This window comes from Amborella trichopoda, chromosome 3 (assembly GCF_054954075.1).
Source record: "Amborella trichopoda isolate Santa Cruz 75 chromosome 3, AtrichopodaSantaCruz75HAP2 v2.0, whole genome shotgun sequence".
In the NCBI taxonomy this organism is placed as follows: domain Eukaryota; kingdom Viridiplantae; phylum Streptophyta; class Magnoliopsida; order Amborellales; family Amborellaceae; genus Amborella; species Amborella trichopoda.
In genome coordinates, this window is record NC_142338.1 from 1,277,457 (window position 1) to 1,303,767 (window position 26,311).

The following is a 26,311-nucleotide window of genomic DNA, read 5'->3' on the forward strand; positions in this document are numbered from 1 at the left end:
CTGCACAAAAAGGACTTTTTATCCCAAAGAGGTATGCGTAAAATTCTGGAAAACGTCAACGGATGCTGGCATATTTGTCAAAGAAAAATAAAGTACGTTATAAGAAATTAATCGGTCAGTTGAATATTCGGGAGCCAAAGACTCGTTAATTTGAAAATCTATTTTGGAGTAAAAAATTCTTATGATTATCTGAATATCTATTTTCATATCTAATTATAAAATTTTAAACTCCAAAGATGATTAAAATCAAGTAGATCTATAAACATATGAAAATCTTGAAAATAGACGGTCTAGATGATGTATTACAAAATACACTATTTGCGGGACTCAAATTTTTTATTTTTTATTTATATTCGTACATCTCGATGTCGAGATGAACAATTAGATGGTTTTTCACATTAAAAAAACCTTTTCCAATAGAGTTTTGAGGTCCAACTTTAATTCTACATTTTAAGGTTGCAACCTTATATAAACTTTTCCCTTTAAAATTTAGCTATCTTTTTTACGTTATTATATCTGTATCTGTTTTCTTCACAATTTTCGTTTAAAAAGACTAAATTACTCATATATTGAATTTTCAAGATTCGAAAATAGATTATCAAAATGAATTGTTTATTAGATTTTCAAAATCCTAAAAATAAGAAATTTAGCTTTTTCTAAATTTTGGATTGTCAAGATCTGACAGTGGATGAATTGAATTTAGTTGTTTTTTAAACTATTTGGATTTTCAAAATCCAAAATTTGAAATTTATTTAATTTTTAAAATTTACAGATTTTGAAAATTCAAAATTCTAGAAAATAAGGTTATGTGCAATTTCAGACTAATTTTTGGATTTTGATCATCCGAAATATATAAGCATTTTATTTATTCTTAATTTCTCAAAATTATTTAATCCAAAATTTACTAAATTTTTAGTAAAATATGGACTTTCAAGATCCGAATTTTTTTGTGATATATATATAAGATCACGAACTTATGATGCCTATCGGCGGAGAGTTTTGCTTTAAAAAAAGCTAAGTTTGTGGATTTTGAAAATCAAAAAATAAAGTTAATTTTGGATTTTGGAAATTTAAAAAAGGGGTAGTTTGGGAACAAATAAAAAACCGAGGCATTAGTAATGAATGCAAATTTTAAAATTTAAAGAAGGTTTTTATAATAATGGGGACAATTGGGGACATGCATGCAATTTTCTTGGATTTATATTGCATGGTTGTTCAAAGGTCGCATCTTAGGCCCACAACTTTACGAAAGAAGAAAAGTTATGTCTAATCTCCTTTTCTCAACACAACTTTAAAAAAGAAAAAGCGCATTGTCCTTTGCCTTATCTGGAAAAATGTGGACACAATGAATAGCATCAAAACCAGTTAATTTAATTTAGTTTTTTTTTTTTTTTTTGTTCTTTGGCTTTTTTCTCTTTTGAGCAGTGGCGTTGTTGTGTTTCGTTAACTCATTAAGTAGATGTACAAATTGGCAACCATAACATTTATAGAATCCCCTTCGGCTATAATTGCCTCTAGTCTTATCCACCTTTGTTACTATGCAAATCTAAAAATTTGTTGTATTGTTTTCAGCCAAAATATTTCATGCTCCTACAGGAGCATTTATTGTCCATCTACTCCCTCGAGCAAAGCTCATGCTGTGCATAGTTTTCATAAAGATTGTATCTTTTGTATATGAATGTTACATTCTTGCTCATTAGATATCAAATTGGATGGTTTCAAGATTTTTTTTTTTTGGAACTTTGTGTCTATTCAATAGCACTTTTACAACTATCAATTTTGAAATTTAAAAGATAAAAATGATTATGACTACCATATACAAAAGATAAATGGTCTCTTTATAGACAACCCCATTTTCATACCCCAAATTTTGGGGATGTAAACTCAAGAACCTCTCTCTAAATGATTCTTGTCCCATTCTTTTAGAAAGAAAGTTCTAGACGTTCAAGAACTCAAAATTCAATGTTTTCTTTGAAAATTATTATATAGTGGAATTTACGTATCTCAAAATTTTGGATAAAAAAACTCCTCCCCAGCAACTATCTTGCCCAAGGGAGTTGTGCAGTATGCTCCCACATGAGCATATGCTATAAGCGCGCCTGGTATTTTTATGTGGTAGTAAACAACAAGCTTCCAAAAAAAAAAAATCTAACTCTAACGGTTTATATTGTAATAGTAAACACATTGACAGTGTTTTTTTTTGTGGGGAAAAAAGTGTAACTCAACAGTTTATATTGTAATAGTAACTCACTAAGGAAATATATCCTTTGCTTAGTCTAAAAAGTAAGTTGCAGCCCGCAGCTGAACTCAAAATCAATAATTGTTGCCACCTTGAAGTTGATGATTCAAGTCCATATCTTCTTTAAAAAGAAACTAGAAAACTGAATCATTCAGGCTTTGTTGAGAACAGGCAATGAGAATCTGGAAATTGGTTTGCGCTTGATTGGTTAGTTGTTGACGATTGCAACACCACATTTCAGTTTCGAATCTTCTGGCTGAACTACCAAGAAAACGTGAAAACAATGACGATGGTATCGATTTTGTCGGCTTTCACAGCACTCCTCTTGGGGATCTCGCAGGCTCAGTGGGTCAAGACACGGATGCGAGACAAAGTGTGGAAACATCGAAATCCCTTACCCGTTTGGCATGAGGGACCAAGAGGGTTGTTTCATGGAGGGATTTGAGATAACCTGCAATCAATCCTCTGCTCCTCCAAAGCCGTTCTTAGGCATCACTAATATAGAGCTTCTAAGCGTCACATACAAGGACATTCAGGTTAACAGCATGCCATTCATCGCCGGTTATTGTAGTGATACTGACCATATCGATAGTACCGTAAGTCTCCCAGAACGAGGACCCTACTCTATTTCGAATCAGAAGACAGTGCTCGTAGGCATCGGTTGTGATACACGCGTGACTGGGCAGTATGAGTTCTATGGATCTTCATGTTCGTCTACATGTGCCAATGAAAGCAGTATCGACAGTGGTTCATGTAAAGGGTCTGGTTGCTGTGAAGTTGAAGTCCCCAATAATATGACACAGGCTAATGTTTCAGCTAGAAGTCTGATGAACTTCAATGAGACCACGAGCTTCAGTAATTGAAGTTATGCATTCTTGTCTGAGGACGAGGGATACACTTTCAATAGGTCTTTGCTTAAAGGTTTGGAGGGCTTGGGGATTCTTGCAATGGTGGTGGATTGGGCTATAGGGACCGAGACGTGTTCTACTGCGACGTCATCTCATATTCCCTGTGCCTGTGGTGAGAATTCAATAAGTCTTGATTCGGAGAGGGGATATGGTTACGTCTGTAACTGCACTAAAGGCTACGAGGGGAACCCTTACCTTAAGGGTAACCCCTATACACATACACACGCGTGCGCACACACATATACGACCCTGTTCAATAGTATCAGAAGATGCCATGCATGATTTTTCCAAGTTCAAATCCTATCACTGAACTACCCAAGAAAGAGGGCCAGCTTTTTGTTGGGCATCACTGTGTGATGGTCGGTTATGGAGAGTATTGGCCAGCCATTCGAGTCATGTTTCATATTTGGTTTAGGAAAAATATTTTTATAGTTAAAAAGAGTATTGAAGAGGATACCCAGACCACCATCTGCCGTCCATGTGCATCCAAGGACGTTGATGCTAGGCACCCATGCCAGGCCTGCGACTACAAAACATTTCACTAAATTCACCTTTTAGAGTTATCCCACTATGCACAGAAGGTAACTTTTGTCTTTAAATTGTCCATCCATCAAAATGAACAGTTCAAGTGTTTAGAGGGAGGTGAAGTAATTCGGAGTAGTTTTTGGTTCCAAGTCTTTATTTTCTTAACCAATATATCATGGAAAACGTTTGTATAGAGTCGAAGCTCTAAACAATCAAATTAAAACCCACCTCAAAAAAAATTCACTAGAAAAGGTGATTTTGATACTCAAATATTCTCAAATTGATCGTTTGGATATCAAGGCGCATGGGCATGAGAAAAAAAATGGATTTCAAGTTTTGGAAATAGTGCATATTGTAACGCATTTTTTGGACCGTCAATTTTCATGATTTTCAAGTTTTCAAAGATTAGCTTGATCTACACTATTTTTTATGTTTTAAATTTTATAATTAAAAATGAAAATATATTTTAAGGCTATTGCAAAAATTTTCAATATTGAAACCACATTTCGTGGTACTATTTGAAGGTGTGCTTTACTTTGATTGTTTAGAGCCTTGGCTCTATACAAACCGCACCATTATATCATAGCCTTGATTGGAGAGTTTGGAATCAAACAAGTCTCCCTAACTCCATGGTTGCTTCCCAAATGTCCACATCAAAGTCAGGATTTGAGAGTTTCGAAAAAACTTATTTTGGACATTCAGCTTGGTCAATAGAATAAATGCAGCAACCAATTTCACATTCAATGGTTAAGATTAATTGTGACCATTTGTAACAAAGGTAAAAAGTCTCATTGTAAACTATTCTTAAATTCTAGGATCCCATTTTTGAGATTTTAACTCTTCAGCCTCTTGATTAACTTTAATAATAAAAAATTTCCTAATTTCACCTTCTATGCCGGGAAAAAATATTTAATGTCTCGAGATTGAATAGAGAACTTCCAGTTTTTAGAGGGCAATATCTGAGTCTCATAAAAGTTAATTTTCATAAATTTTATTTTTTTTGGTTTTCTTTTGAGAATAATCATCTCCTCAGTGGTTTTCAAATTTTCATATTGAAAACATCCTCCCAAATATGTTTTTTTTACTGAGAGAGTAGCTGTAAACTATGCTCCTGCAGGAGCATAGTATTTGTGTTCATCCTTAAATCAGTGGATCACCTAATCATACTAACCTTAATGGATGGCGGACATTGACGAGTGCTCGAAGTTAGATCACAAAGATCCAAATTACAAATGTGTCCCCCAAGCAACATGCCGTAACACAATTGGTAGCTACACGTGCAAATGTCCCACATGCAGACCAGGTGATGGAAAGAAGCAAGCAAGCCTTAGGATGCAGACTCACATTTTCTTCTCAAAATTGTACTCGGTTAAAAAGATCTCTCTCTCTCTCTCTCTCTCTCTCTCTCTCTCTCTCTCTCTCTCTCATTCTCATTTTGCTATGTCATTTATTTTAGAGGATTTTAAGAAAAAATAACCTTATAAAATATTGTTTTTAAGATATTAGCTTTTTAAAATTTTATTTTTGACTTTCGCTCTCTTATCTTTTTTTTTTTTTTTTTTTTTTAATAAAGAGGTAAGTCATAAATGGACTATTTTTCCCTGCTAACAAAAAAATTAAAAAAATAAAAAATAAAAATCAAATTCGGATTGATCGAGAGCAATTTTGAAAAAAAATACAAAAAACAGGTTGACCAACCTTCTATATAATAAATTTAAAATCCGTATGTAAATCACTTTTAAAAATGAAACATTAGAGTTTTCTCTCATTATACACATTTCTTTCTCATGTCTCTTTCTTCCCTCTTGGGACTCTCTTTAAAAACCCAATGCTTTAAACTCTTTCCCTCTCTCTTACACACTCATTATTCCTTCCTCTCACATTATCTCTTTAAACACCTCGTTTGTTCTTCTCCATTCTCACATTCTCTCTAGAAAAACCAGCCTTATTTTTCCCTCCTTTTACATTTTCTCTCTAAGAATAAAATCAGAAAAGTAAAAGAGAGAAATTGCATCCTTGGAGTCTCTAAAGATCTGAAAAAAGAAATTTACGTTTCTTTGGTTTCCCTCTATTCTTCTTTGATTTCAATTTTAGACAGATAATATAAGAGGATGCAAAAATATGTATATTGTTAAAGAGATAATGTGAGAGGAATAGAGACCGGACTGGGTTTTCGGAGAAAATTTGAGCATGAGTTGGATTTTTAGGGAGAGAATGTGAGAATAAGGGATAATGTGTGGGTTTCAAAGGGATATTGTGAGAGGAGGAAAGAACCATGGGGAAACAATGAGAGATAAGAGAAGAGAAGGCTTTAGGATTTAGATTTTTAAATAGGGACAAATCGGTCCATCTGCCTCTCTATAAAAAGTGGGACGGCTAGAGTCAAAAACAAAATCTTAAGAGAGGTCTACTTTCTTAAACTTTGGGAAAAGTTTATATAGAGCCGAGGCTCTAAAAAATCAAATTCGAGCCTACCTCAAAAATTTTATTAAAAGAGGTTGTTTTGATACCCCAATATCTTCAACTTGAACATCTCGACATCAAGATGCATGGACATGAGAAAAACATGGATTTCAAGTTTTGAAAATAATGAATTTTGTAACGTAATTTTGGACTGTCAATTTTCAAGATTTTCAACTTTTCATAGATCTGTCGATCTACACTATTTTTGAAGCTTTAAACTTTATAAATAAAGACGAAATTATATTTCAAAGTTATCACAAAGATTTCAGGCATTAAAATTGCATTTCTCGACACTATTTGAAAGTAGGCTCTAATTTGATTGTTTAGAGCCTAAGCCCTTTACAAACTGCAACTTTTATCTTTTGTACAAGAGGTCATAAATATTCTCACTCATCACATGTGAAATTGGATGGCTTGGGGTGAGTCATGAAGTTCAAGAATTTTTTTTTTTGGAATTTTGTGTCTAATTAATGACACTCATACACCTATCAATTTTGAAATCGAAGGGACAAAAATAATTGTGAACTTCTTGTACAAAAGGTAAATGGTCTCTTTTTAAACAATCCCTTTCTTAACATTCTCATGATAGCTACATAAAATATCCTAACCTTAACGTTTATGCGAAACATTGAGAGCAGGTGGAATCGGCCCGGCGCTTCTAACCGCAATTATCATATGGACGTACCTAGCAATGAAGAAGATGAAGCTCCAAAAGCTTTACTTTGAGCAAAATGGAGGTCTATTGTTACTTCAAAAAGTGTCCAGTCAACAAGGCATCACGGCCCCAAGGATATTCACAACCAAAGAGCTAAACAAGGCCACCAACAACTTCGAAGAATCAAATGTGTTGGGTAGTGGAGGCTATGGCACTGTGTACAAGGGAACCTTAGAGGACCACACAATTGTAGCCATTAAAAAGGCTAAAGTGGTGGATCAAACCCAAATACATCAGTTTATAAATGAAGTCCTCACTCACTCAAATCAACCACAGGAATGTGGTGAAGCTCTTGGGTTGTTGCTTTGAAACTCCTGTTCCCATGTTGGTTTATGAGTACATCCCCAATGGGACACTCCACCAACACATCCATGAAAATGACCCAAAAAATCGAATAACATGGCCGGGCAGCTTAAGAAAGCCCTAGAAACAGCCGAAGCACTAGCTTACCTGCACACTGCAGCTTGCATGCCCATCTTCCACAGAGATGTTAAGTCATCCAACATACAGTTAGACCATAACTATACTGCAAAAGTAGCCGATTTCGGGGTCTCACGACTTGCCCCCATGGACCAAAACCAGATATCTACATTGGTGCAAGGGACTTTTGGGTACCTAGATCCCGAATACTTTCGAACCGGGCACCTGACAGCTAAGAGCGATGTTTATAGTTTTGGGATTGTTTTATTAGAGCTTTTAACCGGAGAAAAGCCTGTTTCCTCAGAGAGATCTCAAGATGATGCAAATATAGCTTTGTACTTTACATCCCATTTGAAAGGGAACCATCTTGAAGAGATTTTGGAGGAGAATGTTCTAAGGGAGGGCAGCATTGAGCAATTGCAAGATGTTGCAGAGTTGGCTATGAAATGCTTGAGATTGAGAGGAGAGAAAAGACCTACAATGAAGAATGTAGTGTAAGAACTAAATTGGATTAGAGGGTCTTCACAAGATGCATGGATGGACCAAAATGAGGAACTTATCGAGGCCTCACTAAGTCACAATACTTCCTTCCCTAGTGATGGAAATCCTAACAGTTCTTAGATCAACTCAACAATATTGTGTAAAGTCAGTTGTTGGGAATCCCTACTGTATCCATGGCTATTAATGTAAATTATTGTCTCTGGGGATTGTCACTTTTCAAGAACTTGAATGATTATTAGCTTTGAGAAATTCTGTTGTTTTCTAAAGTTCAAGAATTGAATCAAGATAAAGATTCTGCTACCAATAAAGAGACGATTTTAAATGATTTAGAATTGCCTGATTCAAGAATGAATTAGTTTCATTTCATTCAGTGTTCTAATAAATCATTTGAATCAATGTTTCAAACCTATCAAACTTTGAAAGTAGCATTTCGATGGTTGAACGCAGAGAAAGATTCAAAATCGTTGAATTAGTAATTCAATCTCATTGAAACGGAAAAAAAATGATTCAAAATGGTTTGAATCAATCTTTTCACCGGAAGTCTAGAACTCCTAAAAGCATATCCACCCCCAAATAGTTTACCAAAAAATCCATGTTTTCCTAAGTTTTATTGATGGTTTATAACAATAAAAATTGAAATATAAATATAGGAAAGATTACTCTATACAACTATTTGCTTTTTTTTTTAGCCCAATTGGGGTGGGTCCAATGAACAGCAGATCCATCTTGCCCATCTGGATTTTAAAACACTAGAAAGACTCAAGCTAAAATAGCAAGGGGAAACTCCACTTTGGCAATCCATTTCTGTGTAATACAAAATTTAGCATAGAAAAGTATCATGTGTCAAACTTTTCACATTTCAGATTTACCACCCAGGCAATAAAAGAAACTTGTGCCCACGTTGACAGTATTCTTTTAATTCAAAATTTAGCATTAAAAAATTTCTGCTGACTCTGGCCAATTATTTAGAACTCTCATGGAGGGAGCATTCCCTCAAGACAACAATGTCCTTAATAGTGTTGTATTATATGGGGGTATGTGGAGCATTTTCGGTTCCATTGCCAGTCCCAAGACCGGATGAGAAAGGAGCATTTAATAGAAACAAAATTCAAGAATCCTAGTGTTTTACAAAGATTGCAGGATGGAAGTTTCAATCCAAAGTTGTTTAGGAATTCCTACATGAAACACGATTGTAAGACGTAATTCTACAATATTTTTATGTTTCCTTTCAGCTATCTCATTTTGTTCTGGAACACCTGGACATGATATCTAATGCATAATTCCATTATCACTAAGATGAGGAATGAATTCTTTCTTAGCAAACTCACCACCTTCATTACATTGAAAATTTTGAATTCATTTTTTCAAATTTCCTTTCCACCATATACGATGAAATTTCACAAATGCTAAAAAATATTCAGATTTTCTTTTCAAATGATGGATCTAAGAAAAACCGAGTATAATCTTTCACAAACATCACATAAAAGTGATAACTTTGATTAGATAAATTGGAGCAGGACCCCATAAATATGAATGAATTGTAAAAAGAAGTAATGTAGAGGTCTTATCAATAATACTAAATAAGAATTTACAACTTTTCCCATCTAACATCTAGCAAAAACAGAATGAGATTTATTACATTCATCCACGCTAATCAACTGTGTAGATTGTATATAACAACTAATTTATTTTGAGGATTTCTGAGCCGTTGATGTCATACATCTTCTGATATTATCTTATTATGACGAGAAAACAAAACTTGCTTCACATCCCCAAGTGCATACAGTCCGCTCTTGCTACTCCTACTTATTAGAATTATCCTTATGTTTCTTTCATTTATCAGAAAATCATTTGATTGGAACTCAAAAATACAAAGGAAAATATTTTGTAAACTAGCTTACATATAATAACTTCTTTTTTATCTCTGGCACCAAAAGAACATTAGAAATATTAAAATTTTCAAACTCAACATAAATATTTACATCACCAACATGTAAAATAGTCAATTGCTCATCATTGCCTACCATAAATGTATGTGTACCACTATAAAAGTGAAGGTTTTGCACTTTACCTAGGTCTCCTATCGTATGAGTTGAGGCACCAATGTCCATAAACTATTTTGGGTTTTGAGAATCATCTACTTGGTATGTATGATTGAATTGATGCCAACAATTTAATGCAGTATGACCAAATTTTCTACAAATTTGACATTTTTCCTAGGGTTTTTTAGACGAAGATTGTTTCTAGGGATCTTGTTGACAACTTTGATTTGGAGATGCATCATCACCTCCTTGGTTTTTCTGGGGTACACCCTATTCCTCATTATTATTGTGGCCTATTTGAACAAACCCACATCCTCTGCCTCTGCCTCTGCCTCTACCTCTATTAGTTACAAAATTTCTCTATTGTCCAGGAAAGCCATATTTTAATTTGGATATGAGTGTTCTTCAGAGAAATGAAGTTGGTTTCTAATTTCATGGCTCTGAAGAAGAGCTATAATCTCATAATATAAAGGAATATGAGACTTACGCATTGTGGTAGCAAAACTCTCATCTTTCGGTCCAAGTCCATTAAATAGCCAAAATACATTATTTTCACCTGATACAGGTTTGCCAAAAACTTCCAAATCACTACAAATACCCTTGAATTTGCGTATGCACTCCGATAGTCAAAATCGTTTTCTTATAATATTGGAGTTGTTGGGTAAGTTGGAACTCTCTAGTTTGAGAATTACATGTATATGCATTAGTCATGCATTTCCAAACTTCTATGGAAGTTGTAAAGCCAACAATGAGGCCAATACATTCTTCTGATAGTGTCCCTGTTATCCAAGCTTTAAGAAGTCGGTCGGTTTGTAACCATGATTTGTAGTTTGGATTTTCAATTGCACTCTTACGATCAGGAGAGGAAATATTTTGATTTGGTTTAAAAAAGTCATCATTAATTAATCATAAAAGTTGTTGAGTCTCAATCAGTGAAAGCATTTCAGTTTCTCATAACAAATAATTATTCTATGTCAATTTAATAAACACAAAATTTCCTGCACTTACCATATAGGGATAGAGATCGTTGTTTGATGAGGATGAAGTGTCCATTGAAAACGAAGAGCTTTTTGATGAGAGAGGATAAGAGACAATGGGTTTAGATATTTAGAGTGAGAGAATATAGGAAAGAATATGTCAGCAAGGAAAGAATATATGGAGTGTGTTTTTAAAAAGCACCTGAATGAAATGTCTTAAAATTGAACATAAATTGTCCAATTTTAGATGTTAGATCTAAGCGTTGAACTCAAATCTTTTTTCTTTTTTTGTGAAAATAATCCCATTATGTATGTTAAGTGGAACCCGAGCTTCATAAATGTTTTTAAATGACTTTTTTACTCGAGAAAAAAAAGTCGATAATCAACTCTCGTGGACATGCGCCAAAATTAAAACTATCCACAAATAAAATTTAAACTAGAAAAGATGGCTTGGCCCAAGTGAATTATTTTGCCGGACAAAAGGCCTGGGAAAATGGTACGTGGAAAAATGGGTAGCTGCAAAAGGAAAGTCCAAAAGCAAAAAGCCAATATTGTTCAAACCATTTGTATCGTGCTAGTAATTTTATATTACCTTTGCAAATTGGAAGCCCTCGTGTGTTGAGTGAGACCATGCAAACGGGTCCTCAACGCTATTTTGCTGGTTCTTATAGGTGCATTTTACCTCAATAATTTTTGTATCTGGTTCCTTTTTTTTTTTTTCTACATGAAATTTTTATTAAAAATAATATGTCAGCTAACTATAATCATGTTGTCAATAGGATCCCACAAAGCCCTTTACATTATCAACATAGCAAAAAAAAAACACACTTTTTGGATTTTTCATCTCCTTCGAAATCAAAGAATATGTGTTACAACCAAAACCATCAAGGAAAGAATAATCAACATGTTTACCTGTCCGAACGTCTTCTGGTGTCTTACAGTTAATAGAAAAACTGAGAGAATTATTAATTAGGAAAAAAGTTGTATGAATTGCTTCTGCTCAAAAACACTGCTCTAACCTAACAGCACTCAACATATACATGACACACTCCATAATGATATGATTCATCTTCTTCATAACACTGTTTTGCTTAGGTGTTTCAGGAACTGTCAACGGTCTTGCAATCTCATGTCACTACAAATTATTAAAGTCACCATAACAAAATTATCCTTCATTTTCAGTTTTTAGACATTTGATGCAAGACATTTTTTATTTTGTAATAAGGCTTTAAATTTTAGAAACAACTGAAGGCATCTTATTTCTTTTTCAACATATAAACCCACGCTTTTATTAAAAAATCATTAATTAAAGTGACAAAATCTGCAGTACCCCCCATAGAAACAACAGGTGATTCCCAAGCCTCCAAATGATTCTATTCCAAAAAATCCTTATTTTTAGCGACGAATAAAGCAAAATACAATTTGTTCTGCTTTCCAAATAAGCATGACTCACAAAAATCTAAATAAAAAGATTTTAAACCAGGGTGAAAGTTTTTATCGAGAAGTACCTGGAGTCCACACTCACTCATGTGACCCAAATGTGCATGCCATGTCGTGATAGAGTCCACCTCTGCAATATCGGCATCTCCCAAAACTATTTCGCCAACAAGTCTATACAAATTGTCTACTAACTCTCCTTTTGAAATTTTTCGACATCTATTTCCACCAATAAATCTGAAACCTTGCTTATCAAATTTTTCCAGGGATAGGAGACTCCTTTTAAGACCTAAAACATATCTTGACCCTCGGGATTATTTATGTATGTCCCTCGATTGAACATCTTGATTCTCATATCTCCAACTCCTACTATTTTATATGATTCATTATTTTTCATGTAAAAAATACTTCCATCACATGGTTGATATTAATAGAACCATCCCTATTTGCGGTCATGTGAAAGGAATAAAAGAATACAACGATTTCGCGATTGCATCTATGAACGAAGTCCATTATGGCAGCATATAGTGTATATTGCACATCATATCATATTTGCACCAACACACTTGTGTCCATATGGTGGTCTTACTTCTTCTGGTGAGAATTGTGGAGGAAAGTACTTAACCCATTAATAAATTTAAATTCCCTCTAGGAAACAATGTATAATTTGGTTCAATAATTTAGCATGATATTAATATTTTACTTTCCTATATAGGCATAAAAAGCGACTCTCAAAAGCAAAGTCTAGGATAATGAGGGAAACTTTTGTGCATAATAAAAGTAAAAAAAAAAAAAAAGGTTGAATGCAACAACAAATGTGGAAAAAAAGTGGCAATTTCCTGAGTCACACAAAAACCACTGCATGCCCATATCTTTCCTCCCTCTTTCTCCCTGGAGAGAGCACAATTGCCCTATAAAATAGACCCCAATGTGGTTTCGACAACGTGGAAACCTTTGTTTCTAATACGAAACTTGTTTGGATTTGGGTAGTCAGCAGTTGATATTAGCAAAGCTATATCTTAAGTTTGATTCTCATAACTAAACCACCCTTCAAAAAAAAAAAAAAAAAAAAAAAGAAGAAGAAGCAAAGCTTTGTAAGTACTGAAACTTAGTGGGGAAAATTTATTAGACTCTAAGAGGAGTCAACCACTCAAAGCACCGGTGCCTCCAAAATAAGAGGTATTTAGGATATTATAGAGGGACCACGGATGCGAAAAATGGTCTATGGCTATGGACTGTGGGGGTGCTTCATCTCAAAGTCTTTGGTGTCTTTGCATTGGCGAGCATGGCAAAGCCTGGCTGCGAGGAGAGATGTGGAGACATAGAAATTCCATACCCTTTCGGGATGGGCCACGAGGGTTGCTTCATGGAGGGGTTCGACATAACCTGCAATCGCTCCTTCATACCACCAAAGCCCTTCATTGGAAAGGGAAACCTCCAAGTACTCAACATCTCGCTCGCGAAGGCTGAGGAGGTCCGAGTAAACACCACTCAGACACTTGCCTACAGTTGGACTAATGGAAACAACAATGGCGCCTATGTGAAACTCAGGGGAAACGGACCTTACACTATTTCAAATAAGACAGTGTTCACAGCCATCGGGTGCGAAGCTGTGGGCTACGTTAAAGACGGTGAGCTTCACAAGCGGGTGTGTGTCACTGTGTGCGAACCACAGCACCGTGGTGAACGGGTCATGTGCTGGAATCGGGTGCTGCCAAACAACGTTGCCCAAGCATAAGAAGCACCTCCGTGTGTTTGCTAGTAGTTTGAAGAACCACACATTGAGTGGGAACTACAGCTGGTGCTCGTATGACTTCCTTGCAGAGCTTGAGAACTGCAAATTCATTGAAACGGATCTTCGCCATTTTCTGGACAAAGCTGATCTGGCGATTGTGCTGGAGAGGGCGATAGGGAAGGGAAGGGGAGGTGCCCGCGACTGCAAATTCCACCGGCATTCGATATGTATGTGGGCAGAACACGGAGTATTCTGAGAGGGGCTTCGGGTATCCGTGTCCTTGCATCAGGGGCTATGAGGGGAACCCATACCTGAATGGAGGATGCCAAGGTAAGTGCGCTCTCTCTCATGGTCCTCTCTCTTCTCTCCTCAGTTTGTGTAGATAATTATTAGAGAAAATTATAGATATTCTCTTAAATGAACGATGTTGACAGTCTACTTCCTCCGATACTTTTAGCATCACACCCTGAATATTTTTTTTTACTTTTAACTCCCTAATCAAATAGTACATATTCTAAAAACTAAACTACCCTTTCACACTCTCTCTACCCCACACTCTCTGTTTCTCTTTCTATCCACCCTCTCTATCTTTCTCTCTCTACCTGCAGTCTCTCTCTAACTACTCTCTCCACCCAATATTAGAGAGAGAAAAGGGGTTGGGTACAAAGAGAGAGACTGATATTGAGTGGAGAAAGAGAGAGGTGGGCGGATAGAGAGAGAAGGTGAGTAGAGAAAGAAAGAAAGAGATGGCAAGTACAAAGAGAGAAAGACGGAGGGAGAGGGTAGTTTAATATTTGAAATATTTATTTTTTTATTGGGGGTTAAACAAGAAATAACAGTGATTGAGTTGTCGGTGTGGTACTAAAAGTATTCGGGATAGAATGTCTATCAAGTTTATTTTGGGGGGTATTCATAATTTTCCCTATTTATTATCCATGTGAAACATTTCATGTCCAGTTAGGCCCGGCAATAAGCCTGGCAGCTCTATGCGGCCCTAAAAACTTAGCGTTGGGCCACAAGGTGCGGCTTGAGGGCCCGGTCAGGCAAGGACAGCCTAGGTTAGGGACACGACAATGCCTATACAAACCAGCCCTTCTCTTGGCCTAGCCTAGCCCAACCCAACCCTCTTTTCTTACTTTTTTTCTTTTTTTCCTTTTTTTTTTTTACTATATCGTGATCACTTTTAAGGAAACAAGGGCATCTCAAGGGTGATCAAATTTTGGTTCACCTTTTATTCTCCACCCAAAATTAGTTGATTTATGCCTTGAGCGAAGAGAGATGACCAGCCGGCCTGTTGCTATGCTCAAGGTTTCTGCCGGCCGGGCGAAAAGGAAGGTTTTCTATGAGTTTAGTATTGAAACTTCTTTGATTTATAATTTGTTCTGTGTCAACCCAGTTTTGGTTGAACACTGATGGGGATTGCTTTACCTTTTTTTTTGGGTAATTTATTTCAGCTGGGGCCAGTACCTATTTTTCAAAGAATGTAAAGGGAGCATTTTTGCAAGAAGAGAGTGAGGAAAGGGAGCATTATGAAGTGGGCCACTACAAACAGGAGGATGATGCTTTTGGATTATCTGAGGGAGAATCGAGAGGAGCTGGAAACTCAATGAGAGATACTACTTATACTCCCAAAAAAAAAAAAAATAATAATAATTCTTTATTTTATTTTTTGTGGAATATAACATAAAGTATACAATGGGTTGCTGCAATGACACCCTCATTTTGGATTGTGCAATTTGTCTTGTCCTCCCTTATCTTGACTTGCTATAAACAAACCATGGAGTGACAAAGTACAAGTAAACTGTATACGAGGGAGCATACTGCACATGAACTCCCTCTGATGAAAGAGCTGAGGAGTATATTTTTTATCATGAGTTTTGGGATCTACCTAACAATCACGAGATATGGTTCTTTCCAAGAAAAAATATTGGTGGATTTACTGCTCTTCGACACTTGATCTTGTCTGGGCAAATGAACAGCATGCTCCTTTGGGAACAGTAAATGTTTTTGCACCAAAAGTAAACATGCTTGTGCCCGCAGCGGTGCAAACAAAGTCTGTTAATGGTTTGTTATTGAAAGAAGAATGCTTGTACTACTGTGAGAAGTTGAAATTGAAGAGAGACTGATATCACATGCTATACTATTATATCCAGAGATCCAATTTGCAATATCTGGTAGATCGGGTTTGGGCCGGGCCAGGGCCTTTTAATGAGCTGCTAGACCTGAGCCATGAGTTGCGTGGCTCAGACTTGGCAAGAAGGGCAAGTACTTGTTTATCTGGGTTATCATCCATGGTTTACTCACCCTGAGCCTGCCATATGTTGGTCCTGACCCATTAGCAACTAATGCCATAATTTGCATGGCCTGGCCCTAGCGGCATATATTGGCTCTAGGTCGTTGGCCCGAGCTAACAGTCTGGCCCAGCCCATTGCCACCCCTAATTTTAAATTGGCTTGTAGCCGAGCTGACTGTCTGGCCCGTTGTCTCCCCTAATTTTAAATTGGCTTGTGTGATGATGTACAACTAAGATCATGAAATCCAGATCTATGTGGTGCCGGCTACGGCGTACATAGGAGTGGCATGTGGCATTGGCATTAGGCTCTAGGAAATGGGAGGTCACTATCTAATTATGCAAATGCCATTGCTCTGATGTTTCAATGCAACCTTTAAAAATCTCATTTGCGGGTGATTTTAATTTGACTGATTATTTATCGCTTAATATGGATTTAAGGTTGCATAATTCGATTTTTTTTACCCACTAATGCCATAATCCCAAATAAAAAGAAGGTAGCTTACTTGGATTTTCAGGTCTGAGACTAGTGGATTATGGGATATGCCTTGAAGGTGAGGCCTATGAGTTCTTATTAGCCTATTTTGGCTAAGTGAAGAGGGATAAAAGAAATTTAAATGAATAGCTATTGATGTACTAATTGGTGAAATTTGAAGATCACCTTCTAAATTGTTCCATCAAAGTACTTGATCAAGTCAGGGATTATAAAGCTGCACCTCATGTGTCATTAGAAAATATAGTTCTTGCATTATAAAATTTACCAAATGATAATCTCGATCTCGACAATCATATATTTGAAAAGATAATTGATTTCAAGCTTAAAAAAAAAAAGGTCTACCTTGCAACACTTACGGACTGTCCATTTCAACTTTTCAGATCCACAAATTTTTTACCACTTTAAGAACGTCAAATTCCACTTGTTTCTAAACATCGATATGTAGTACTGCTGAATAACTAAAAATAAATACAACTAAAAACAAATCTATCAAATTCTTTCTAATTTTTTTTTTTAAAAAGCTATTTTTATCAAATTTTTTAATTAGAACATTGTCAAAGCAAAGGACGGGCATCAACTAGTTGTACCAATTAAGTAAACAATTTCTAGTTGCATGTATCAATCTTATAGTTAAAGGTATAGAGGATACGCATCAGCCTTATAAACCTTTCATATAACAATTTATCGTTTCAAATTGCAAGATTTTTAAGTATTTATATATTTCAATTTGAAGCTTTAAATCTCATAATTAGAAATAGAAGTAACAGAAGGATTTCAGGCCATTTTAGGGATTATGATGCCTGGAGTACATCTTTCCATGGGATTTGAATGCTCTTTACATTAATTATTTAAGATTGACACCTTATATAAACCTCACCCATATGTCTATTGGCTACTCAAGAAGGTCAGGGGCACTGAGAGAGCAACTTGTGTATTGAACTTACCACGCAATCAACATGCGTATAAGTAATTAGTAACTCCAATTCTTTGTTCCTCATGAAGTTATTTATTTGGTGGTTCTAAAGTGTATTTCAATTTTTTTTAAAAAAAATCCTCTTAATTAGGTCTTTTTCCTCTATTGAATAAGTGTATAGTATGCTCCTATAGGAATACACACTCATAATATTAACATCCAAATGTTAACCGTTAACTCCCTTTTTGAGCGAAATATTAATATCAATTTATTAGTTACTACTAATATTTTGAACTAATATTCATTGTTTCAGTGGAAAGTTAATATAATCAAGACTTTTCCTCTTGCACATATGTACACACTACACACCAAATTGTATGCATAATATTATTTATGTTTGGTACCAGGTCACAATCACCTTTAGTCGTTGAAGTAAAACATGGTACTTCTAGTTTCGAATATGTTCAAAAAAAGAAAAAAGAAAAAAAAAAGAGAGTAAGTCAGCAGGTCAGTAGGGATTTGGGACCCTACCTTTTAGTGAGAATGGACTCCATGACTTCATCATGGAGCTCAACGGTACCACTACCAAGGTTTCTGCCCATTTTCTTGAGGTGTGTCACAAAGTAGGATAATTCTTTTTAGGACTGTGAGTCGAGTAAAAGGGGTCACTCTTGGCTATTCGATTTCATATTTATTGCGGCTAAATGTGATGATGACTTTCCTGCAATGAAGGCAATCTTAATGTAAATTTTGTATATAAAATTAGGGATTGTAAGCTATGAAACCATTTACCTACAAGGAGGATCTCTAGCCATTCAATTTTAAATTGGACAAACTTGAATTGTGTCATGAAGTTCGAGAAATTTCTATTTGAATTTTTGAAACAAGTAAATGGCACATTCACAATCACCCAATTTAAAATCGAACAAACAAAAGTGATTGTATACTTTCTCATGTATTATACATGTACACACTTATTTGTAGATGCGATTTTGATGTGTTAGCAGGGCACCTATTCAAACGTAGTCTCCTTTAAAAATCATCCCAGTGATGGACTTTGAAAAAAACTTTGAATCTTACGAGTAGGTTATTTCAAATATTATTTTCGAACAGTTCATCACTATGCATTTCATATTATAACATGTACTTCTTGGACCTTCACTATGAAACCATAGAGCCGCAAATATGACATAAATATGCATGTCCATGGTTTTTTGGACTGTCGACGCAACTGATCTCTTTGGGAACTGCTTTATCGATCTACTAGTTAACTTCTTTTAAGAAAGATAAAAGTCTGATTCTATTATATACAACAAAAGAAGTCAAAATCCGAATATCTGCGAAAGCCAACCAAATCGGAGCTGCAAGTTTACCCCCACCCCCCTTTACCACCCAATGGAATGGCACGGGAGGTCTATGAAACCGACCACCTCCTAGGTTCCTTACTTCGATAGGGTGCAAATATATCAATTTCATGGAAGCCTTCAGGGAATTGGTTCAAAAGTGTTTCACACCTTAGAAACCTAGACACTTGTTCTTAACCATGAAATCTTTGAAAAGATCAATTTTTAGTTTGATATTCATGAAACGTGACATACATATAACTTGTCTGTATAACATTATTCATAATTTATTCGAAACCGCTCAAAACTTCATCATGGTTTTTTGCAATGTCTGTATAATTTTTTCTTTGTTTCAAGATCATCAGGTAATGAAATGAGAAGCTGCTGTGGACAATACAGTCTGGGCTATGAGATGCCACGAAAATTGCATATCATTCTAGATATTGTTAACTATATTTGATGCACCTGATTTTTTTCACCAAACACTCGAGAACAAAAGCAATGCCTTCGAAATTGGCTCGCACCTCTGCCCTGGCCTGAACCAAGTTACTCAGGTGTGTCAGAGTGAACTTGGCTGAGCAGCATATAGGGTCACAAAATCTCTAAAAAAAGAACCTAAACCAAAAACAATATAAAACGTCCAAATAAGCTGAAAAATATAAAAAAATACATCCATTTAAAAAATTTAATATACAAATGGAGGAATTTTGGAAAATCCAAAAAAAAAAAAGGAGGAAAACATAAAACAGTGCGTATTACAAGAAAACTCATAAGCCATTGACAAAAACATCCAAATTACATTGATTCTACAATTTTATGATATTTTTGTGATTTTTTATCTTTTCGATTAGCCGGAGTTTTGCTCGAGTACTCTTCTTGAAAAATACACCGAGTCTGAGTAACTCGGCCAGGTCCAAATGGAATCGGCCGAGTTTCCAAATATTAAAGACACCAACAGACTTACTAAAACTTAACAATAAGCAATGTTATCAAATTCTCTTCGGACATAGCATCATTTCAAATGATTTTCAATTGCCGGTGTAATCCGGTTCATCCATTAATAGAATTCATAGCAGTTTACAAAATATTTTGTGGCTGGTAACAGCTTTTTTAGGAGAACGTCGAAAAGTGTCTCTGACATATGGATGCATACATTGAGGTAATTGAAGAAACAAATTTAAGCAAATCATATATCTTATTCGCAAGAGGAACCCTATCTACAGGCTAAAGAAGATACAAGTAGTCACCTGTTTCCATGAATTTAGTATTTCAACAACATGAGAATTAGAGAGATTCTTATGACTGCAAACTGCAAACTGCAAAACTGCAAAACTGCAAATAGGGAAATCGTAGAATCATGAATTTCATACCTTGAAAGGTATGAAGCTGTTTTCCCATGAAACCAAATATTTTGTACAACTGTGACAAAATTTCATATTTCCTGGTCGCTGTTTTCCCATGAAACAAACATGAGATAGCAGCTTGAACAATGGAATCTCTCTCGGAGAGAATTTCCCATGAACCAAACCTGGCCGTAGTCATTTCCATCAACAGTAAGATGCAAGTGAGTCTCAACGGCCGGATTCTAAGGCAAGGACCCCTACATTGATGTGCAAGCTTCCTGTTACTCCGTCGCTCGGAAAGGGTGGATCGTGTCCGATTAAATGCTGTGTCTCTTCAATGTTTTTCTGTAGCCATGCATGTTGCGTTGAACCTTTGAGCCACATAAGCTCTTGCACTACCTCTTTCATTGTAGGCCTTTTCTCCCCCTTCAGTCTCAGGCATTTCACAGCCAGGTCTGCAACACCTCGCAGTTGCTGAATGTTGCCTTCTCTTAGAACATCTTTCTCCAAAATCTCCTCAAGATGCCCATTTTTCACAGTCATTAAGAAGTAATTCGCGAGGTTGGCTTCCTCTTTGGACCTTTCAAAGGAAATTGGCCGCTCCCCAGTAAGGAGTTCGAGTAAAATGACCCCAAAACTATAAACGTCACTCTTTGCTGTCAGTTGTCCAGTTTGAAAGTATTCCGGATCTAGGTACCCTAAAGTCCCTTGTACCAATGTGGATAATTGGGTTTTATCTATGGGAACCATACGGGAGATCCCGAAATCTCCAACTTTTGCAGTGCCGTTATCTTCCAGCAAAATGTTTGCAGACTTAACGTCCCTGTGGAAAATCGGCATGGAAGCAGCCGAGTGTAGGTAGGCAAGTGCTTCTGCAGTTTCTAGGGCTATCCTTAAGCGGTCCGGCCATGAAATTCGTTTCAAAAGATCCTTAACATGGATATGATGCTCGAGTGTGCTATTGGGGATATACTCGTAGATCAACATTGGAACAGAGGTTTCCAAACAACAACCCAATAGCTTCACTACATTCCTGTGATTGACTTGTGTGAGTATGAGTACCTCATTTATGAACTGATCAATTTGGACTTTATCCACCACATTAGCCTTCTTAATAGCAACCACTGTGCTGTCTTCCAGTGTTCCCTTGTAAACAGTTCCATAGCCACCTGCACCCAAGATTTTCGATTTGTCGTAGTTGTTTGTGGCCTTTTTGAGGTCATCGCTGGTGAATATCCGTGTGGCGGTGCTGTCTTCGCGAGAAGAAATCTGTTGCCTTAGCAATAAGCCACCATTTTGCTTGAAGTAGTGCTCTCTAAGTTTTACCAGCTTTATCTTCTTCATTGATAGGTAGCTTCCGAAACCGAATGCAAGAAGAAAGCCCAGACCCAAACCAGCACCTGCCCATTAGGTTGCATCTGCGTAATTAGATATGATATTTTGTTGCAGGTGTAGTGTTATCTGTTGAAAAAATTATCACCTTATGATTTTGTTGATTGAGTTACCTCTTTATATTTTCGACAATAAAAGAAATAAGAATCATTAAAACTTTTGAGTTAAAAGTTTGAGAAAGAATAAGAAATTTATTTACTATCTAAAGCCATTGGCTTGGGTGGTCTGAGTGGAGCTCATGTCAAGAACTCTATTCCTACCCCTTAACATGGAAAAAAGAAAAAGAAATAAGAAGATACCAACCCAAAGACCATCTCTCCCGTACATATATACAATTCATTAAAGGAGTGAGATTTTGGGGCCTTAATTGTTCATGAGAAAGGGCCATGTCTCTTCCCCACTTATTAGGAAAGTACCAAATTTAAATTTGAGTTCTTACATAAGGGAAGACATATTCAATTACAAGTGACCCAACTTATCAGCCAATCGATCTGAACGAACAGATCGCTCGTGTCACACCAAAATATTCCGTAATGAAAATGACCAGAATTTTCTTGAAAGTTCTAGATGCATGCATGTTCTAAATTTTGTTGCAAAAATAATTTACAGGATAAAAATTAGAAATAGCACACTCTGAGCCGTTGGATCAAGATCTGATACTTGAAAAGCAGCTCTACTATGTGGGGTCACACGTATAACCTTTCCCCTATATAAACTGTTTGTAATCTTTTGAGAGAGAGAGAGAGAGTATTATTTCGAACCTAGAATAAGTTTGAAGATAGGAAATGCGTCGGGTCTGCATTGGCTTCCATTTTGAAGTCCATCTCCTCTGTGTCCCTTTGGACAAATGCAACTATAGTTTCCACCAATGTTTTCACATGTGGCTTCCTGAAAGCATTTGTAGTCCGGGCCTCTGCTCGAGCACTCATTGATATCTGCCGTCCATTTGGGGGTCAGTAGGGTAAATACAAAGTTCTAAAACTCAGCTCAGGCAACTCGGACTCGGCCCATGGGCACGACGAGTTTTGGATGAGTTGGTTGTACACAATATTATCAAACTTCAAACGTTAATTATAACATTACCGTAAATTAAAATTCCTATTAGAAGTCTAAATAGTCTCCACTAATGGTTTAAAAAGCGGATCGGTACAGATCGGGCACTTCAAAAACCAATCCGGATCGACGAATCGGCTATCCGGATCGGGAATTGACTGAATCGGTCGGATTAAAGCTTCAAAAAAATCCGAAAAAATTATTAAAATTAATTATAAATGTTAATTTTTAGGAATCCAATAAGAAATGAGGGTAGTACATTATTAAATTTTATTTTTTTCATCAATTTATGAATATTGAGATGCTCTTGTATAAACTTAAGTATTAAATTTGCATCACATAAAAGAAAAATCATAGAATTATCATGGATAAAATATATAATTATACATGGACTACAGTAAAGAGCAGACTAAATCAATGAAAGAATGGCCATTAAAATCTTGTTGTGGCGAAAAACCCTAATCCGCTAAAAAAACCCAAATTATTACAGCCTAACTAACTATAATCAGAAATTAGTACAACCTAACTAATTATAATATTATATATTGAAATTATAATTATTAGTTTACATTTTATAATTATTTTATTAGACAAATAATATAAAATTAAAAATATTTTATAATATTATCTAATTTAAAATGTATTATTGACAACTGTAAGAAAAATAGTATATTACATGATTTATAATGTAAAATTTAATAAATAAAATAAAAGATTTGGTTATCAATGTAAAAATTAATAAACTGCGTACAAATTTTGGAAATAACATTTCAATTTTTCAAAAATTTATTTTTTTAGGTTTCTATAATAAATTTAGTGAAAGAGATTGTTAGTAGAAAGATGGAGATTTCAAATAGAATAAACTTTTTATTTTTTATTTTTTTATGCCTTTCATATTATTTACAAAAATAATTATACCATTATATACAACAAAAATTAACTGCTATACAAAAAATTAACTTTTTTATTTTTCACTTTTTTGTGCCTTTTATATTATTTACAAAAATATTTATACCACTCTATATACAATGCCCAAGGAGATTCGACCTTGGGAGGTCAAGTGAAATAACAAAGGTCATAACCATCCCACTGTCTCGCCGAATGTGATTATAAGTTGTTAATCAATAGAATATATTTACATTCCGTTTTCGTTTAATGATAGTTGGGAATTATCCCACATCGAAAGATGGGTATTTAACTTTGATCTATAAATACCTATATAATATGAACTAAGGTATTCGTGCGGAAATATTGGGGCAACCTCACACGTGATTTTGTCGCACGTGTCCGCTTGTTGCACGTGTCAGAGTGGTGACGTCAGAACTGCCGGTTGATGACGTCAAAACCGGCGATTGATGTGTGGTGACGTCAGAACCGCCGGTTGATGACGTCAGAACCACCGGTTTACTGTTTAAAACCGCCCGGTTCTCTCTAAACACGGGAGGGATGTGCAACCGGCGGTTGATGATGTCATCGGGCCGTTTACCGTTTAAAATAGCCCGTTTCTCTCTAAACACGTGCGGGAAACGGTAAACCTCCCGTTTCTCTCTAAACACGGGCGGTATGTGTCGGAGTGGTGACATCAGAACCGCCGGTTGATGATGTCATCGGGCGGTTTACTGTCTAAAACCGCCCGTTCCTCTCTAAACAAGGGCGGGATGTGTCGGAGTGGTGACGTCAGAACTGCCAGTTGATGATGTCATCGGGCAGTTTACTATTTAAAACCGCTCGGTTCTCTCTAAACAAGGGCGGTTCCCGTTTTATGTGTGGAACTCGTTCTCTCTAAACACGAACGGTTCCCGTTTTATATGTGGAACCGGCTCGTTCTGTGACAATTCCCGAGTCGAACGGCGCGAGTCCGGCTCGACTCGGCGTTTTTTAAAACCCTAGTCTCCACATTTACTTTCTTAGTCTCCTAATACAAAACAAGATCAATAGCGACATTTTTTTTATCTAAAATATATTTTTGGGAAATTTAGGCTATTATCTCGTAACTAGGCATCTGGTGATGGCTGAGGTGAATTCTAGGGCACCCTAGAACTTTTTCACCCTCTCTCACTAGAAGAGGGTAGATCCACACTATTTTTCCCTCTCTTTAAAAGAGGGGCAGATCTGCCCCTCCTTTCATCTCTCTCTAAGGGGCCCAATTCTACGTAATTTTTTTCGTCTCTATTCGTATCTCTCTCTCTAAAGCGAGTGGAAATTCACTCTCATTCTCTCTTCCGGAATGCTCTCTCCCCAACCTATTTTGTCGTTTACCATTGTTTTTTGGGATTTTTTTACAGGTTTTTTTAAATATAATCTATTAGGCCGAGTCCACTTAGACTCGGCCAAGTATCTCAGATTGGGGCCTAGCCGTGGGTCGAGCCGAGTTGTGAAGCATTGATTAACAGAAATATATACGCATACAAACACATTGGGTTTTAGTTTGGAAAGGGAGGGGAGGGAGAGAGAGTGAGTCCATACCTTGGCATCCTCCACTGAGGTATGGGTTCCCCTCGTAGCCCCTGATGCAACGACACACATACCCGATGCCCCTCTCCGAATCAATGCACTCCGCATTCTCCCCACACACATGTGGAATACTTGAAGAATTCGCAGTCGACAGGCAGCTTCCGTTCCTTATTTCCCAATCCAGCACAATTGCAAGATCTGCTTTGCTCAGGAATAGTCGAAGATCCGTTCCTCTGAAATTGTAGCTCTCTCGCTCTGCGAGGAAGGCATAGGAGCACCAACTGTACTTCTTACTCGATGTGTAGTTGCTCAAACTAGTAGCAGACACAAGGAGGTACTTCTTGTGCTTGGGCAACGTTGTTTGGCAACACCCGATTCCATTACACGACCCGTTCACCACGGTGCTTTGGTTCATACACTTAGAAACGCACCCGCTGGTGAAGCTATCATTATCTGTAACATAGCCCACGGTGTCGCACCCGATGGCTGTGAACACAGTCTTATTTGAAAAAGTGTATGGTCCACTTTTCGAGAGTGTCACATAGCCGCTATCTCTGTTTCCATTGCGACAGCTGTAGGAAAGTGATCGAGTGTTGTTCACTCGGACCTCAGCGTTCGCGAGCGATATGTTGATCACTTGAAGGTTTCCTTTTCCTAAGAGGGCCTTTGAGGGCACGACGGAGCGATTGCAGGTTATGCCGAAGCCCTCCACGAAGCAACCCTCGTCACCCATCCCGAAAGGGTATGGAATTTCCATATCTCCACATCGCTCCTCGCAGCCCGGCTTTGCCATGCTCGCCAACGCAAAGAGACCAAAGGCTCTGAGATGAAGCACCACCACGGCCCACAGCCACACACCATTTTTCGAATGCTCCCTCCATGTGCAGCTGCAGCCTAGAGACTTCATATTTAGTGGGCACCCGCACTTTAAATCCGCTTGGAATCTTTAATAACTTTTGCCTGCTAAAACTGGTTTGCTTTTAGCAAAATAAAATTTTTGCTGAGCGGTAGGAATGCTACTAACTACTCAAGCCCAATTCTCATTTACCATCAAAGCTTCCCATG

The 26,311-nt window shown here is 36.6% G+C and overlaps 2 protein-coding genes across 2 annotated transcripts; one reads left to right on the plus strand and one right to left on the minus strand.

Annotated features, from left to right (window-relative positions):
• The first annotated feature begins 2,289 nt into the window (after positions 1-2,289).
• On the plus strand, positions 2,290-8,020 carry LOC18439686 (wall-associated receptor kinase 5). The gene is given in 6 exon segments (XM_006849844.4): positions 2,290-2,581; positions 2,583-3,423; positions 3,771-3,789; positions 6,774-7,104; positions 7,106-7,254; positions 7,257-8,020. Coding segments are annotated over 6 exon segments (1,911 nt in total). The 5' UTR covers positions 2,290-2,522; the 3' UTR covers positions 7,769-8,020.
• A 12,160-nt stretch (positions 8,021-20,180) lies between these two features.
• LOC18439688 (wall-associated receptor kinase 2) lies at positions 20,181-26,311 on the minus strand. Its single transcript, XM_006849846.4, has 3 exons — positions 25,259-26,311; positions 22,501-22,674; positions 20,181-21,747 (listed from the first exon to the last, which is right to left on the minus strand). Exons 1-3 carry the CDS (start codon positions 26,151-26,153, stop codon positions 20,576-20,578), a joined length of 2,241 nt encoding a protein of 746 aa, XP_006849909.4. The 5' UTR covers positions 26,154-26,311; the 3' UTR covers positions 20,181-20,575.

Excerpts from the sequence above, each read along its gene's own strand:
- LOC18439688 (XM_006849846.4), bottom strand. The coding sequence starts at position 26,153 with ATGAAGTCTCTAGGCTGCAGCTGCACATGGAGGGAGCATTCGAAAAAT. Across the intron at positions 22,675-25,258 it reads CCTCAGTGGAGGATGCCAAG|ATATCAATGAGTGCTCGAGC; the intron begins GTATGGACTCAC and ends AATGGACGGCAG. Across the intron at positions 21,748-22,500 it reads TATCTTCAAACTTATTCTAG|GTGCTGGTTTGGGTCTGGGC; the intron begins GTTCGAAATAAT and ends CCTAATGGGCAG.